This window comes from Varanus komodoensis, unplaced genomic scaffold (genome assembly GCF_004798865.1).
Source record: "Varanus komodoensis strain SLA01 unplaced genomic scaffold, ASM479886v1 scaffold55, whole genome shotgun sequence".
Taxonomy (NCBI): Eukaryota; Metazoa; Chordata; class Lepidosauria; order Squamata; family Varanidae; genus Varanus; species Varanus komodoensis.
Genome location: NW_025336157.1, coordinates 1,683,805 through 1,699,977, shown reverse-complemented (window position 1 = coordinate 1,699,977; position 16,173 = coordinate 1,683,805). Strand labels below are relative to the sequence as shown.

The window sequence follows — 16,173 nt, the reverse complement described above, 5'->3', positions numbered from 1 at the left end:
AGAGAGAGAGAGAGAGAGAGAGAGAGAGAGAGAGAGAGAGAATAGTTCATTAACTAACTGCAAAAGAAGATACTGGGATTTCAGCTTGCTTAACCAGATACAGAATTCCAGCAGTGAAAAGGCTGATTCTTTCATGGCAGAAGGCACTCTGCACATGATCTGGGGTGCTCTTGTCCCTCTTCAACACACGTTTCCAGACTTGTCCTCAGCATTGGAAACAGGTTCAAGGGTGCCAGTCAAGCCCTTCACCACCCCCTCTGCACCCTGCTCCAAAAAAAGAGAGAGGGTTCCCCCCCCCCGAGTGTGAAAAGGGATCTTTGGGGGTGAGCGGGCAGAAATCTGCTACGGATGCCTCACCCGGCTCCTGGGAAACGGCGGCTGTGGGAACCCTTGAGGAATGTGGCAGGCAGCTGTCCCAGGCTGGGCTGCCATGGTTTCATAATCTCTCGGCTACATTTCGCATCGGACGTGCTCGCCGCTGGTGCGAGGGCATCTGACGGCGCTGTGGCTTCACAACGGAGGGGCCTGACCCTGGCGGTCCTGGCAGCAGCGCACTCCCCACGGCAGCGCAAGCGGCAGGATGTGCGTGTACGCACATACTCGCCTGGATCGTCTAGTGGATTAGGCCTCATGCTTTCCCCTGGCGAGCGGGGACTGTGCCACGCACATCGCGGCCATCAAGAATGCGCCAAGGTGTACTTACTTCGTGCTTTTTCAAAAAAAAAAAAAAGTTTCTTTTTGGGTATTCGGATGATCCATTGAACTCTCAATCCAAAGTGTCAGGGAGCACTTCGAAAAACAAACTCCTAAGTTCCTTTCGGCTTTCAAAGCCTACTTTCCTTCAGCTCGTGGTTTCTAATCAAGAAATCAAAGCCATGTCTTTCCTTAGTTCAGGTGCAGGGACTGCTCCAAAACACTTATGAATTTCCGACACAGACATCTCTTGGCCTGTAGTTCTTGGCCTTCAACAGAAATCCAAGCCCTGCTTTTTAATATTGGACTGAGCATTTTGTTTGCTCTCTTCTGTTCTGACGCTTTCCTCCCCCCCTGCCCTCCAGCCCCCTGGATCAAAATAACCGTAAAGGGAAACGAAGAAAATGAACGATCCAACTGTTGCACCAATATCACTGTACCAAGTTAATCTTGCGATATGTGATAATCATAACATTCAGTGGATTCAGACAACAACAACAAAAACACCATTTGCATACTGACCATAGCCAAAACTCTCTGGACGATGTACACCAATAATCACGACCTCAAGTCACCCTCCATATTCTAACCAGGCCTATTTAGCTTCCAAGATTAGGCAGGATCAGGCACTTCCGCCCATATAGAAGCTTATGGGTTAAGTAGGGGTAGTCAGAAACCATGGGTTGTTGTTGAAATGTAGCTCATTGCATAGCCAAGATAGCAAAGCACACCGAACAACCCGCAGTTCCTAACCCTACAACGTGCCACCAGTTCTCTTCATGGCTTGCTCTTGGTTAATAAGCTGCAGCTTGCTAGTGCAGTTGGGTTCAGAGAGCACAACAAGCCACAATTCCACCTTATTTCCAAGGTTCGCAAGACCTCTGGTTTCCTGGGAGCTCGAGATCAGTGTTATAGTGGCACAAGGCTCACAGGGCTGAAGCACCGGGATGTTCTGATTAGCAGGGGCCCTAAGCCCATCTGCCTCTCCCCTTAGCCGCAACCAGACAGTAGCCAGGTCAGAAAAGGAACTTCCCAGCTCTCGGTTTTGTGTCTCCCTCTCACACACACCACACACAGTCTTCGGAAACAGCTGCGGTCCTACAACTCGATGCTACTCTGCAAATAGCTGAACTCTTCGGTGGGGAAGGATGTTACCAGTCTCCCGGCAGCAGCTGCCTAGCGGGCCCCTATCCAGCTGCTTCATGCATTCCAACCTCCCTAGCTTTGGACACGCGGAGGAAAAGATTAGCTGGCCTTCTCCATGGCTCAGCAGCCCAGGGGTACATCGGGGGGAAATTCGGTGGACTGGGTGAGGAGGAGGAATGCCCTTTAGGGAGGTATCCTAAATCCATTCTGCTTGCATTTTATGGGTTGTCTAGAGCCTCTCCTTCCATTTTCGGCAGAACTGGATTTTGTGGGGATGCATTTGTACACCTTTATGCAAACCTGCACTTCCAAAACCTTACATGTGTGCAGACTTAAGTCTGTGGGGGGAAATGTGCATTTCCAGTCCCTGGTTTGGGAATTGGGGGCTTTATTTTTTATTTTATTTTATTTTATTTTATTTTTTGCAGATAAGTGTGCACAAAGTTACAGAAAGTGGGAGTGGGGAAGACCTTCAAACTCATTTGGCTCTGCGGTGGACTTCTCTGACATCACTAATTCCCCTTAATTAAAAACAACAGCACTCCAGCTCAGCCTTCGGAAGCTGCCTATCCAGAGTCAGACTTTCCCAGTATGAGCAACACGGGCTGGCAGGGTGACAGGCAGGAGTGATTCTCGCTTTATTTGGAGGTGCCGGGCCTGATCCTGGGACCCCCTGGCCCAAAGCATCTCAAGGGGACCATGCTGGGGCTACCTTAGCTTTTCCTCACTTAAGAAATAGAGCACGGCCTGGCTTCCTGCAAAGATGCGCAGGGAAGATGCAAGCACCACCTTGTGGGCATACCACACCATGAACGTCGCCAGTCTATTAAAGACAACAAGATCCCTGGCACGGTGTTCCTGGCTACTCTTCAGAGAGCCTCCCGGGCGTGAACACAACAATTTCTCTTTTTTTGGTGACTCCCCACGTAGTCACCCTGGGTCAGTGACTTGCGTTAGCCCACGTAGTGAATTACCACAGAGGCGAGCTTCAAAGTGGGGACTTTCCGATTTGTAACTCAGCCTTTTAGCATGAGGTTATAGGAGCAGCAGTGGCCCCTCTGAAATAGCAGGGATGAAAAACTCCGGCCTACCTTGCAGGGCTGCTTACTATCAGCAACTAGGCTGCTGGTTTGGCGTGATCTGTCTTTGGGGCAGTTTCTTTCTGGTTTTCAGTGGTTTGCCATTGGGAGTTGGACGGGGCATGTGGTCGTGAAAAGTATTGTCACTTTTTTCCACATTGCAGAAGAAGGAAAGGCATCGCAAGGCAATAGGGAAAATCCACAAAAACAAAATCAGAAGCGATGGCTCGTGACAGAGGAGATAAGGGACACTTTCTTGAACCAACAGCCAGTGGAGGAGGCATTCCTGAGAGACTTGAGCAAGGAGGAGTTACAAGTGTGTTTTGCTGCTTCTGCAAGCTGGCATTTCAACGGCACAACTTTTGTCTGTGCCGTTGTTTATTTCTCACCTCGTTTGGATGGCAGCAAACGATGCTGCCAAAGTGTCCCCCAAATCCTCTCTTGGCTTGCCTTTTCTGCCACACCACCTCTTGTGGGCTTCGGTCACAGGAATGTGATGATCTTAGTATTTTTATCAGCCTTATTATGAATCACTATTAGCACTATTAACCACAAGCATAGTTACAAACAGTTATTAGTGTAAGTAACCATTAAGATAGCTATGAACCCATTAATCGTTAGCATAATTATAGGGCAATTGATCATTAGCATAATTATTAAGAGCATTATCATAATTATGAGCAATTAGGAATCTTAAGCATAAGTATTAACAAGTTTATCATAACGCATATCTAGCATTAATCATGAGCTTGAATATGAACAATTATGAACGCGTAGCATGATTAATAATTATGATCAATTAGTATTAATCACCCATGTAATTCTGAATAGTTATTCGCATTATTAATCCTTAGCACAATACTGAATAATTATTAGCACTGTGAATCACTGACATAGTTGTGAATAATTATTAGCATTATTAAGCTTTAGCATGGAAATTAAAAATTAATTCTTATTACCGCAGTTATTAATTAAAGGTAATTCTTATTACCTTTAGTATTTGATCGAGCAAGAAAAAGTCATAGAAAAAAAAGATGTGAAAGTTGCACATACAAACTTACTTTAGGGACGCGATGAAAGCCGCCTCTGGAAGCGCGTTTCACAATATGCCGAGCACTCGCCGTCGCGCCCCTCTACCCTTTAGTATCTCTACGTTGCAGCCACCCTTCCGGCCAGGGCTGGAAAGCGCGAGAAACAAATGAGGCCTAAACTTCCGGTCTGCGTGGCGTGATTCGCTTTTCGGGGGCGGGGTGGCCTGGAAGTGGCACGGCTCGGTGGGGAAAGCCCGGCCGCTCCGGGCCCGAAATTGGGCGGCGTTTGCCCGGGCGCCCGCCCCTGCAGTGAGAGATACAGAAAGAACCCAGCGCCTCCCCGCGGCGGAGAGCCGCAGAGCCCTGAAAATGGCCGAGAAGGGCGCGAGTGGCGCCGCTTCCGGTTTGCGCGAGGAATGCTTTCTCTTTCCTCCCTCCCGCTTGCCGCTCCCGTTGTCATGGCGAGACGCACAGGAGGCGCGTTCGGGCGCTGCCATGGCGACGCGGCGACGCGGGGAGGCGGGGCTTCCCGGAGCCGGCGGCGGCGGCGGAGATGGTGAGAGCGGGAGCCCAAAGGGTCCCGGGGCTCAGGCGCTGCCCGGGCGGGAGGGGGAGCCTTTCGATCTCCCACCGTGGTGGGGCGTCATGGGAAGGGAAGGCTAGAGTCAGGGCCGGGGCAAGCCAAAGGCACTCTGCCCATCCTCAGAGGCTCATGTTCCTAAATGGCTTGCCTCCCATCGAGCGATGACCCAGCGAAGCAGGGCAGCCATTCTGCCGCTTGGAAAGATCTCTTTGCCGGCTACTGCAAGTCGCACTGAACCTTTGTGATTGGCTGGCATCCAAATGATATTTGTTTAAGATCAAATAGTGTTACTCTGTAATACATGCATAACCAAAATAAGACATTGAAGTCATCCTCATTGATAAGCATCTGTTATTGCATCCTTTAAATATGCATGAAAACTTATATCCCCTCTTTCAAGGAGACCAAGGCTGTTTGCATGGACTTCCTGCTCATCTCTGTCTCTAAAAGCAACCCAGTGCACTTACCAGTGTTAATAGTAGTATAGCTTTTTATCCCAAAATAGTAACTATCTATAACAACAAATATACTATATTCACAGGTGTGTTGGTGGCCTTCCAGAGATCCAGAACAGGGCATAATAAAACGCATGCTTCATGTGCTTCTTGCGCTCCCTGAGTTTCTGGGAAGGGTGAGCTTAGGAGCACCAAACCCTAGTGCCGATCGTTCGTAACGTAGCACTTCCTTTCTCCTTCCCTGCAGCGGGGCAGCGTGTACTCGCTGGGCGCGTCCTCAAACGTCTCTTCTGCCCGCTCCCGCTCCCATTCTCACGCCCGCTACAGAACCAGGGCCGCCAACTCAGAAGTGGACGAGAGCCTCTTTGGGATGGTCAAGGTGAGCGTGAGAACAGAGGGGGCCTCTTGGCAAAGGCTGATTAACAAGAATAAAATGCTAAGGGCGTTCTAGCTTCCGTTGGCCAGTCAGCTTTGGCTGGGTTCCTGACACCACCAGGAGAAGCGAGACAGGTCAGGAGAGATCTTAATCTGTGGCTTGTTTAGGGTGATGGCAGAACCAAGAACTCTCCTTACAAGCCAGAGTTTAAGTCAAGAACAATCCCTGGGTTATATGACGCCGACGTGTTAGGAGAAGGACCAGAGATCCTCGTTCACATGTAGCACTAAACAAACCACAGCTGGAAGTCCCTCGGCTTGTTGCATCTGGCAGGAGGAGGCAGGCAGGAGGATCTGTGCAATATGCCCGCTCAAAAAAATAAAAATAAAATCCAGCTTGCTATGATGTCCAAATGTGGCAAGTATCTTTTAATAGCACTTGTGCATTTTAAACTTTTCCATCCTCGCTTCATCCCTGTGGCAGCGTGCCTTGGCCGGGCCCCGATCGCAACATGCATCCATCCTAAAAATACGCTCGAGTTTCTATATATGTACTTCTTTAAAACATTTCCATCTTGGAGGCAGCCCACAGCAGCCAGTCCCCTTCAGCAACTCAGGACTGACATAAAACAACGGGATTGCTAAAATGGGGCAACTGCTTGCAGATTCTCCCCTGCCCCCTCGCAAGTGGTCGGATTTGCCCCAGGGTTCTCTCTATGGGGCAAGGTGAGCTGTAATACATCTCACCTCAACAAGAAGACTGTAGCCAGGCGGGTACCTGCCTATCTAGGAGGTGCCACCTGCAGATGGACAGCACCAAGGCCCATGTTGCACTCACTTGTTAAGATTCTTTATCCTAAGGGGCTTTTCTGCATGGTGGGTTTGTTGCTATTTCCTTTTACGTTGTGGGAGGGAAAACATCCTGGGCTTTGTATTCCGCTGCCTTCCTGTATATTCCATTAACCAAGCATAAAATGGAGCGGCAGTAAAACAGATTTGTAACCATTCACAATTTTCCCAGTTTGTCACAATTTGAAATGTAATACCAGCTTTTCCTCCCTTGGGGGGGGGGGAATCCACAAAAAAGGCTGGAAAATAAGAGAGAGGCCCTGGAGGACGATGAGGATATGGAAAAGCCCCACAGATTTCTATGAGGACTCAATAAGCACCTCATGGAGAGAGGCCCTCAGTCTGAACAGCCCTTCAGACAAGGACTGCCCTCTGTCAATTAGATCAATGGCCACCCTTGACTTAAACCGCCCCCAAGCAGCACAGTCCAATATAAACGCTTCTTGCTCTTGGCTCGCTGATGTTCGTGTGAACAAACAGATTGCTCAGCCCTGTGTCTGCAGCCCTCCCATGGGGAAGGACCCCTCTGCCACGCGTCTTGCTGAATGCCACAACAAAGGCATTCAGGACCGCATGTCCTGTTTAGGTCCCGGCCAGAGGGAGACCAACATTGCCCCATCCATCAGCCAGAGAAGAACAGCCTCAACTTTCCTTCTTAGAAAGAACCCCTTGTAAGAACTTTGAAACTAAAAAAGGGTGTTGAGTTTTCGCGTTTATTTTTCTCCTCTCCTCTCTCGCAATTTCTTTCCCTTTTATGTCCTTTCTTTTAAGCTGTAAGCATTTGAGGCATGGGCAATCTTATTATTCATCTTTGTAATCCACTTTGGGATGCTTCCTTTGGCAAAAGTGTGGGGGAAAATACTGCAGATAAGTAAGTACATTGTCCTTTCAAGTTGAAAGGCTTGAAATCGTGCTTATTTTCCCCTCCCTGCCCACCCCCCATACACAGCCAGCCTCAGTCCAGCCAGAACAGGGTGGATGTACCAGCAGAAGGACCCCAAGGGGACAGGCCAGTACACAGTAGCCATCCCAGAGTTCCTTGCAGCCCTTCTCACCTCTGACCTTTCTTGCAGAACGTCCACCTCCCGCGCTCGGGCAGCCCCATCGTGGTCCTTCAGGATGCCAAGCTGGCCATGGGGAAGTCGCTTGGCTGGGGCCACAAGCCTGAAACCATCCGCCTCATCACGAGAGACCTCATCCGGGATCTTGTGTATGTTCGCTGTCCTTCTGCTATCCCCCACGTCCTCCTTGAGGCCATTCTCTGGGGCCCCTGTGCGCCATCTCTGTGCACTGGGAAGAGCTTAACAAACAGCTTGCTTGGGGTGGAGCTAGGAATTGAATTCATTGCTTGGACAACAGCTAAGCCTGTCAGTCGGCAGGTAAATTTAACAGGTAGGCACGTGTATTCTCTGCTAGAAGTACGTATGATGCTGATTTATTGTTGTTTAACCAGTTGGCGAGGTGGGTTACTCAGTTTGGAGTATGAAAGCAGGTGGAATTTAAAACTGACTTCCTGTTGTGCATCTTCCCCTGGGTAAAGAGTTCCTTTACTGAGGCACCTTCTTCTATGAAATTCCAAAGATTAGGCCCTTAAAAATTGGCTACCAACCCACCGGAAGGCTGAAGCTATTGGGCAATACAGAAATGGAATTAATAATAGTAGAAATAAAAATAGTGATCAAGCACTGTGATTTTGATTCCTCTTCTTTGTGACTGGCAGAAAGCACTGCTTCACCCGCCGTGGTTCCCCCACCAGGTCACCACTTCTCCCCAGCCCAGCCGTGAAATAAAACTCAGCCTTCCAGTGTCAAATGACACGCCATCTCGTTCGGCCCTAAGAGTTGTGGACCTGCTGCTACTTCTTGCCCCTCTTCTGTGCGATCCCAGCTTGGCCCGCCTCCATCTTCCACCAGAGAAGCAATAGGCATGGAGAGTCCGCACCTTTTGCAGGGAGGGGAGCAGGGGGAGGGAAGACCAACCTGGCCCATCCATCACCCCGAGAAGGCAAGTCCAGAAGGCTTGCTTCGCCTTTCCTTCCTTGCCAGAACGAACACCTGTAAGAAACCTGGAGCTAAAAGCGGGCACCTGAGGTTTGGCTATCCCTCCCTTCCAGCCCCTTTTTCTCTTACGGTGCCTCTTTTTATCTCCTTCTCCATACCCAGCGTGCCCAAAGTGGACCCGTCAGGGGAATCCCTGATCATAAGCCCTCAGGACTACGCACGCATCAAGGACGCGTCCCAGGTGCTGACGAAGGAGGAGCGCGAAGCTCAACAAGCCGTCCTCAGGGCGGAGCGAGAAGCCATCATGGTGCGTGTGTTTGCTTACCATTTCCGTCTTGTCTGCATTTACATCCCACCTTTTCTCCCAGGGGCTCAGGAAGGGTGTCCAGCGTTCAGTCTGCTTGTTTTTATTTTACTTTCCAAGGGCACAGGCGTCATCCACAAGGCCTCCCGGGGCATCGGCGTGTCCTGAACACCCAAAAAAAACCAGACAATAAAGCCGTCACATTACAAAGTAATTGGCCTGAGCTAAACAACCACCAAACAAACAAATGAACCCGTTAAAAGAAGAGCTAACTATCGGCTTTCACTCGCAGCCCACAAAGTACCAAACTAACGTGCCTGCCGCCTCAAGTCACTCATGCTAACCCTGCCCAAAGAGGGTACATTTATTATTTATTTATTATTATTTATTAAAACATTTTTATGCCGCCCCATTCGCCGACGCCTCAGGGTGGCTTACAACAAAGTTAGGCATGAGCGTGTCTGCATGGGAAACGTACATTGGGCAGGAGTGCAGTACTTGGTCTCACGTTCCCGAGCCGTCTCCGGGGGTGGCTCCAGAGAGGGCCTGTTACAGTAGTCTAGTCTGGAAGCCTCTCATACGCCACATCTCTGTTTCCCAGTAGTGGGCGCATCAGCCAATACAGACCTGTTGGCGCAGGGCCGGGACTCGGGAGTCCCTGCTCAGCCACGAAGCTGACTGGGTGTCTCTGGGCCAGCCAGACTCTCAGCCTCACCTACCTCACAGGGTTGTTGTGTGGATGAGATGGAGAAGAGGATCCTGTTAGCACGGTCTCGCAGAGCAAGTCCTTATCGACCCTCCTCTGGGTGGACCTGCCGTTTGGGCGGAGTGGGGGAGCCGGAGGAGAGCGTCTCCTCGGCAGGGGTGCTCTTTTGAGAGATGCTCGCCCGGCTCTCTGACACTTGCTGTCTCCCCTCCTCCAATTTATTTACAGATTGGTAGCCAGTGAGGTCCAAGGTTTTTAAAACTCTAAATTTCACTGCATCATTTTGTGTTGCTTCCTGCAATCTTTGTGTTTGAGTATGTTGCATTGATTGACTGTTTATTCATTCATTTGTAAGCCACCTTGGACATATTTCACCAAAGGGTGGCATATAAATATTTTCATTATTTATTTATTAAAGTGTTGGGTTTTTTTTTTTTTAATCTACTCTTCCCTCAGCACGTTGCTCTTGGCTTTAAAACGAATCGAATCAATTTTGCGTCCTGTTACGGATTTTCCAACCCAGGACAAGAAAACGCTACTAACTGGTTTCTCACTCTCGCTTTTCTGCCCCAGGTTGCAGTGAACGAGCGGAAGAAATCCATGAAGCTGAAGGAGATCTTGCGGAAGAAGAACGAGAAACTCAACGACCTGGAACAGGAGGCCAAGGAGCGGGCGCAGTACCTGCTGGAGCGGGCCGCCAACCTGCGCATAGAACAGGAGGATGAGATCAAGAAGCTTGGCGAGGTGGGGGTGAAGGCGGCGAGGAACAGGATCCCTGCGGGAAGCCCTGTATTTAACAAAAACTTGCCCTAGGTGACCGAGACTTCCGTGTGGGCCAGACCTTTCCTTCCTCTACCAATCTGCTTGGTTTCTGTGCTCGCCACAGGGAAAGGGACATGTCATGGAAACTTTTAAAGTGGGCCGGCTGAGGCCATCGGGTCGCTCTGTCCATCAGGTAGACTTGATGGAAGGTCACTTACGTTAGTGCTGAGAAACAGAAGTCCGGTTGATTTTAATGAAGCTACCCTGTCACAGCTCTGGGTTGGACCCTGGTTTAAACCTCCAGCTTCTGGAAGTGCGTTTAACTCTAGAGGTGGTTTCAGGAGTACATTCTGGGGCAGAAAGCTTTCATGAGAAACGCTGGGGCCAAACCCCAGCTTCCAGTGAAGCTGCACATGCATTTCACCCCACAGCTCAGCTACCCTTGTTGCACTCGGGCATCTTACTCACGGAGGGGAAGCCAGTGGGACTCTGGCAGGGTCAGAGCTGAGCAACGAGACAGAACAATCAAGTCAGGGTAGCGAGATTGTGTCCAGTAAGCCAAATCCCACTGTAGTAGGAACAGTCAGCTGAGCAAAGACCACTGACCCAGGAGCATGGAAAGTTCATGTTGAGCATCACCGGGAGACCTCTTCCCCTGCTAAAGCCATAGGAAGACGTCATCTCAGTTGTGAGCAGAAGCCCACTGACCTCACATAGGCAGCCGCACAGTCTCGCTTGATCAGCTCTGCTCCTTCTGGAGTCGCTGGCCAGACCCTTAAACAGCCCTCACCTGATTTTGGAACTTCAGGCTTTGCGAGGCCAGGAGGGCGGTGGTTCTGCGGGGCGCTTGCATGTGCTGGCAACAACATGTTTTCTGGATGACTCTGAGGTTGCCTGGCCTCCTCTTGCAAGAGTTGTCTGACATCCCTTTAGGGGGGTGTCTTCTCCTGCACCCTGAAAAGTCCTGGGACCCATGCCACCCCTGTGCGCCTTGCAGATCATCCTGGAGGCCAAATGCCACGCCATCCGTGATGCGCAGATCCTGGAGAAGAAGCAGATTGAGAAGGAGCTGTCCGAGGAGGAGATGCGGCTGGACCACATGATGGAGGCGGAGAGGCAGAAAGCCAACAAGATGCAGGACGAGCTGGAGCGAAAGAGGAAGGAGGAGCTTTTCCGGTGAGGCCACCCTGCCGCCTTCAGCAGGACTTCGGGCTGCCGGTCCAGCCAGGCTGAAATTACACACAGGCAACGACAAAATCGCTCGCCTCCCATTTTTTCCTCCCACCAATAGAACATGTGGCAGGCTTCTGTATGATTTCGGGAGCCTCTTTGACCAGAGCCAGAGCCAGGAAAAAAATAAGCGCTCCTGCTCACGGTCCACCGTGCAGACGCCACGGAAGAGGCTGAGCCGAGAGCCAGAAGGCTCCTCATTCCAGTCTTAGCTTAGGCAGCTCAGGGGTTCGGTGTGGGCAGGCCCCGGTCACCACTAAGGGCCGTTTTCTGCCACCTGCTTTGCAGGGGGAGGCGCCACATCATCGAGCAGATAGAGAAGAACGAGGAGTTGCGGGCTATGAAGGCCGAGCAGCGGGACCAGGAGGCACAGGAGATGCTGGACTACCTGGAGCGGCTGCAGTTTGAAGACGAGCGGGTAAAGCGTGGCACCAAGGCCTTGATGCTTGCCACCAGCCTCCCTGCAGGCCAAGGCCTCCGAAACCAAACACAAATTCCAGCTCTGGAAGCCGCGTGGAGGCAAGCCGGGTCTCCCTCAAGCGAGGCGGCTGGCTTCAAGCGGGAGGGCAGCTTCACGAGGCAGCCTCGTTCTTCGTTCCCCTCTCCAGGAAATGGAGCGCCGGAGGCTGGAGCAGCTGAAGATCCAGGCCGAGATACGGCACATCAATGACGAGAATCAGAAGCGCAAGGAAGAGAAGCAGCAGCAGGAGAAGCAGGCCGACCTGCGGGTGCTGGAGTACCAGCGGCAGAAGATGGTGTGTGGCCGGGCCGGGCCTGATTCTGGGCTGGGATCACCTCCAGAGGTCCCGTTGCGTGTCCGACCACCGCACACGGCCCGGGGGTGGAGATGCGAGGCACAAAGGTTTCAGCAAGCAGAAAAGGCTTTTCTTCTCTCCTCAGTTTGCGCCGGTTCAGTTCATAGCAACTGCCTGGGAGAACAAGAGCACCGTTAGGACCAAGGGCATAAAATGAAGTTGTACGTTTCAATGGGCACTTGTCTGGCAGCTCCCAGCATGCCCTTGTGCATGGATGGCTGGGGCATGCTGGGAGGTGTCGGACTATTTCCTGTTGAGCATGCATTGGCTTGCACCCTGAATAAGAGAGAAGGGCCCCAGAGCCACAGCGGAAAACCGTTCCAGAGGGAGGTTTGGCTGTGCAAGTGCCCCAGCCCTCCCTTGGCCACGGCTGCGAGGTCTTCCAAGCTGAGCCCTGGCAGCCGCTTAGCAAAGAAAAGACGGGGATTGGCTGCTGAAAAATTCAGCATATGTGGAACTTGGGACGTGCTGCGGATCCCCCCAAATGCCCTACTGAAGCTCGGAAACAGCACGTGAAGCGAGAATCTTTTGCACCTTCTTACAGCCCATCCCTCTCCTTGGCCGTTCGTTTAAAAGTATTTTTATCCCCCTCCCCAAAGCGACTTAGTGCAGTCACGAAAACAAGAGCACTGAATGGGAAGGGGGTGTGGGAGGGAAGACAGGGAAGCATGAAGCCGGCCCTGCTTCCCTTTGCATCTTGCCCCATTCCCGGCCAGAGTGGCGACGTCGATCCGCTCGCCCGGCATCCCCGGTTGCGGGGTGCCGCAGAACCCCAAGGGCGGCTCGCTCTGACCCACCGGCTCCTCGCCTTGCTCCGACACAGGCCCGGGAGGCTGAATTTGAGGCCGAGCAGGAGAAGATCCGCCGAGAGAAGGAGATGGAGACGGCCCGCCTGCGGGCCTTGCAGGAGAAGGCTCAGGACCACCAGGCAGAGCAGGTACCCGCCCCCCCCCCCCCCGGCAGCGAGAGCCTGTGGGGCGGCCTCCCCGCAACACACAGCCGCCCTGTGGAGTTGGGCAGGGGATGCTGGGAGGCGTGGGGCATCTTCCTGTCGAATACCTGTGCAGGTATTTGGGGGGGGGGAAGTATTCCCGGTGAGCAAGCAGCGTTCTGCTCCGAGATCAGAGCTGGGACTGGGAAAAATCTGGCGGCCCTCTCGGGGCTGCAGGGTCCCCCCGCAGTCATCGGCCCCCAAACATTCTGCTTGTCACGGCAGAGAGAAACCCCCCATCCCGGTTTCCGGCAGAGGCCACGTGCCCCCGGGTGTCCCCAGCCCTCCTCCTGCACTGCCAGTGAGGGGCCTCCCTCGGCCTGGTCCCCCCCGGAGGCGCCCAAGGCTCCCAGTGGCATGTGAGCTGCTGGTGGGGGAACCCTGGCCCACACCCCATGCATGTCTGCAGCCCCGCTTGGGGCTTCACTGAGGCACCCCCCTCTTGGCAGGATGGGCCGGGATGCCCCCCATGGGCCCGCAGGGCACCCCGCCACCCCCCCGCGCCTGCCCTTTCTCCCCCCGCCCTTCGCAGGACGCGCTGCGGGCCAAGCGCAACCAGGAGGCGGCCGAGCGGGAGTGGCGCCGGAAGGAGAAGGACGCCGCGCAGAAGAAGGCGCAGACGGAGGCCATGCTGAAGCAGAGCCGGCTGGAGCAGGTGGCCCACAAGGAGCACAGCCTGGCCGTGCAGGTCCAGCGGGAGCGGGCCGAGTTCGAGCGGATCGTGCGGTGAGGGCTTGCGCGGGCCCCGCGGGCGGGAATCCCGCCTGGGCCAGCTGCTGCGTTGGGAGTCGTGCGGAAACGCTTTCGCCTGGGGCGGCAGAGGGGCTGGGGCCAGAGGGCTTCCCTGGCTTCCAGCCACGGTTCCCCTCCCAGCCGGCCGCGGCTGGCGGTGCTGCAGCACGGCCGGGACTGGGCCAGCAGGAGGAGGGCCCACGGGCTGCCTGCACCACCGGAGCGCTGCCGGGCCGGCCAGCTGCTGCTCCCCCAGAGAGCCATTTGCCCTCCCAGCAAGCTGCCACTGGGCAAGCGGGACAAAGCGCCCGGGCCCACGGGGACAGCCATGGGAAGGGCGGCTTGGCGGCTTTCTGAGACCCGGTGCCCAACCAGCCGTGGGACGCCTTTGCCTCTTCCTCGGGTGGCCTCAGCCCTCTCTGTTTCTCCCCCAAATCCCACAATCCCGATAGAGCCCCTCCTTCCCCTTGCTGCCTAGTGAGGCCAACGCCCTCGGGTCTCTGGGGGAGAGAACGACAGCTCCCTCGGGGGCCACGGGGTGCGCACGGGACTTAAGGCCCCCAAGCCCCAGGGGCCCTGGGGCCATCCGGTGCAGGCCCCCGCTCGAGGCCTCGGCACAGCGCCCGCGTGTCCTCTCCCCGCCGCCAGGATCCAGCGCGAGCAGATCGAGAAGGAGCGGCGGGAGCACGCGCGGCGGGTGGCCCTCCAGCAGGCGCATGCCGACGAGATCCGGCGCCAGGTGCGCGAGCACCAGCAGAAGCAGGTCCAGGAGCGCGTCGCCCTCTTCGAGGAGGGCAAGCGGCTGAAGGAGGAGGCGCGGCGGCGCAGCGAGCGCCTCAACGAGATGAAGCGCAAGAAGCTGGACGAGCTCCGGTGAGAAATCAGCAGCAGGGGAACGTTCCCTCGCGGCTCTGGGATCGCTCAGGCCCGGCATCAGAAGGGCTCTGCCGGGATTCTTTTGTGTGGAAGGGGATTCGGGCACGTAATTTTTCTGGCCGTGGCAAAAGCAGCACAAGGCAGGCCTGTGTTTCACATCTGTGTGAGAAATAGCCGGGAATGTACGAGAATTCCCATTTGCTGGCCAATCACACGTGCAAGTTCAGCACTCTGGATGTGAAGGTTTGCCTGCCAAAAAAATTCCACATCTCCTCCCCAAATCCTGGCACGACTTGCACAAGCGTCCTCCATGCATGGAATCCGCTCCACTTCGGACCATGGAGGAATGTTGCCCAGGTGAGGGAAGCCTGTGCCACCGTCCCAGTTGATCGTGTGGCAAGTTCCCTGTTCCTGCCGAGCGCAGAGGGGAAGCTGGGCGGAGAGAGACTGTTTGGGGAAGCCTTGCCATCCCAGCCATCGGCCTTTCACCCAGCCCAGTAAGTCGGCTGCCCCGGGACGGCCGCAGGCACTCCGGCAAGCAGCCTCGTCTTGATTTTTCTCTCCTCGTTTGCAGAGCTGCCGGCCTCCCTGAGAAGTACTGCGCCGAGGTGGAGCGCAAGGCGTACATGCAGTCGGCCCCGGTGCACTGAGTGGGAAAGACGCTTCCGGCCACACGCCGCAGCCCTGCCGACTCTCCACGGAGCACCCAGATGTTCTATTTATTATCCCAAGGGTTTTATGCGTAGAGGTATTACTGCATGTATCTGATTTTTTTTCTTTAGGGTCACGACACAGACATTCAAGAAGATATTATCTCTGTACTTTGCAGAGCCCCTGCTGGCTCCAGCCAGCATTGTAAATAAACGTTAAGCAGCTATTATGGTGCCTTCTCTCTTCTTTTCTGGTTGGCCTGCTAAATGCTGGCCATGGACGAGGGGCCCCCACGACCTCCAGCCTGCACTCCCGAACTCTTAACAGGCTGATAAAATGCTCTCTACTTAGCAGGCTGGCAGAAGAAAATTGGTAGAAGACCGCCTCGGTTTGCCAACCTGCTCGGTGCCCCGCGGGCACTTTCTGGCTGCCAGAGGGCCAAGGTGGTGCTCAGAGCACAGGACTGGGACTCAGGTGATCCGGGTTCGAGTCCCCGCTCAGCCATGGAGCCAGCTGGGTGACTTTGGGCCGGTCACAGCCTCTCAGTCCAACAACTCACAGGTTGTTGTGAGGAGAATTATGTAAGCCACCTTGAGTTTCTTGCAAGAAAAACGGTGGGATATACAGTAAATATAGCAAAGAAATAAATGCAGACGATGGCATTTGGAAATGGAAGGCTGGATCCTTCCGCGCCGTGACCAGGGTGAGATGCATTGCACCGTTTTGCTGGAGCCGGTGTTTTGTCAGTTGCCAAATTCCTGCTGACAAGAAAATTGGCTTTTGGCTTAAATTAAAAAGAAGGTGGAAAGAGTCATGTGGGGTTGCAGAGACAAGTGTGTAAAACTCCTGGGTTTGTCTGGCTGTTTTTCGGAAGCCAGTGCTTCAGGGGCAAACA

General features: G+C 53.8%; 1 protein-coding gene and 1 long non-coding RNA gene across 3 annotated transcripts in view; one reads left to right on the top strand and one right to left on the bottom strand.

The window, feature by feature from the left end:
- Positions 1-4,327, bottom strand: part of LOC123032449 — a 102,700-nt gene extending 98,373 nt beyond the window's left edge. For both annotated transcript variants that reach the window (XR_006416486.1, XR_006416487.1), the window contains exon 1: positions 3,980-4,327. This is a non-coding gene — a long non-coding RNA (uncharacterized LOC123032449). The remainder of the gene's footprint in view (positions 1-3,979) is intronic.
- Positions 4,328-4,822: 495 nt separating this feature from the next.
- On the top strand, positions 4,823-15,505 carry CFAP45 (cilia and flagella associated protein 45). The gene is made up of 11 exons (XM_044448822.1): positions 4,823-5,366; positions 7,285-7,421; positions 8,374-8,518; positions 9,795-9,965; positions 10,981-11,159; positions 11,502-11,631; positions 11,822-11,968; positions 12,852-12,965; positions 13,552-13,745; positions 14,400-14,624; positions 15,202-15,505. Exons 1-11 carry the CDS (start codon positions 5,358-5,360, stop codon positions 15,275-15,277), a joined length of 1,527 nt encoding a protein of 508 aa, XP_044304757.1. The 5' UTR covers positions 4,823-5,357; the 3' UTR covers positions 15,278-15,505.
- Positions 15,506-16,173: the final 668 nt, after the last annotated feature.

Excerpts from the sequence above, each read along its gene's own strand:
- CFAP45 (XM_044448822.1), top strand. Across the intron at positions 11,969-12,851 it reads AGTACCAGCGGCAGAAGATG|GCCCGGGAGGCTGAATTTGA; the intron begins GTGTGTGGCCGG and ends GCTCCGACACAG. Across the intron at positions 14,625-15,201 it reads AAGAAGCTGGACGAGCTCCG|AGCTGCCGGCCTCCCTGAGA; the intron begins GTGAGAAATCAG and ends CCTCGTTTGCAG.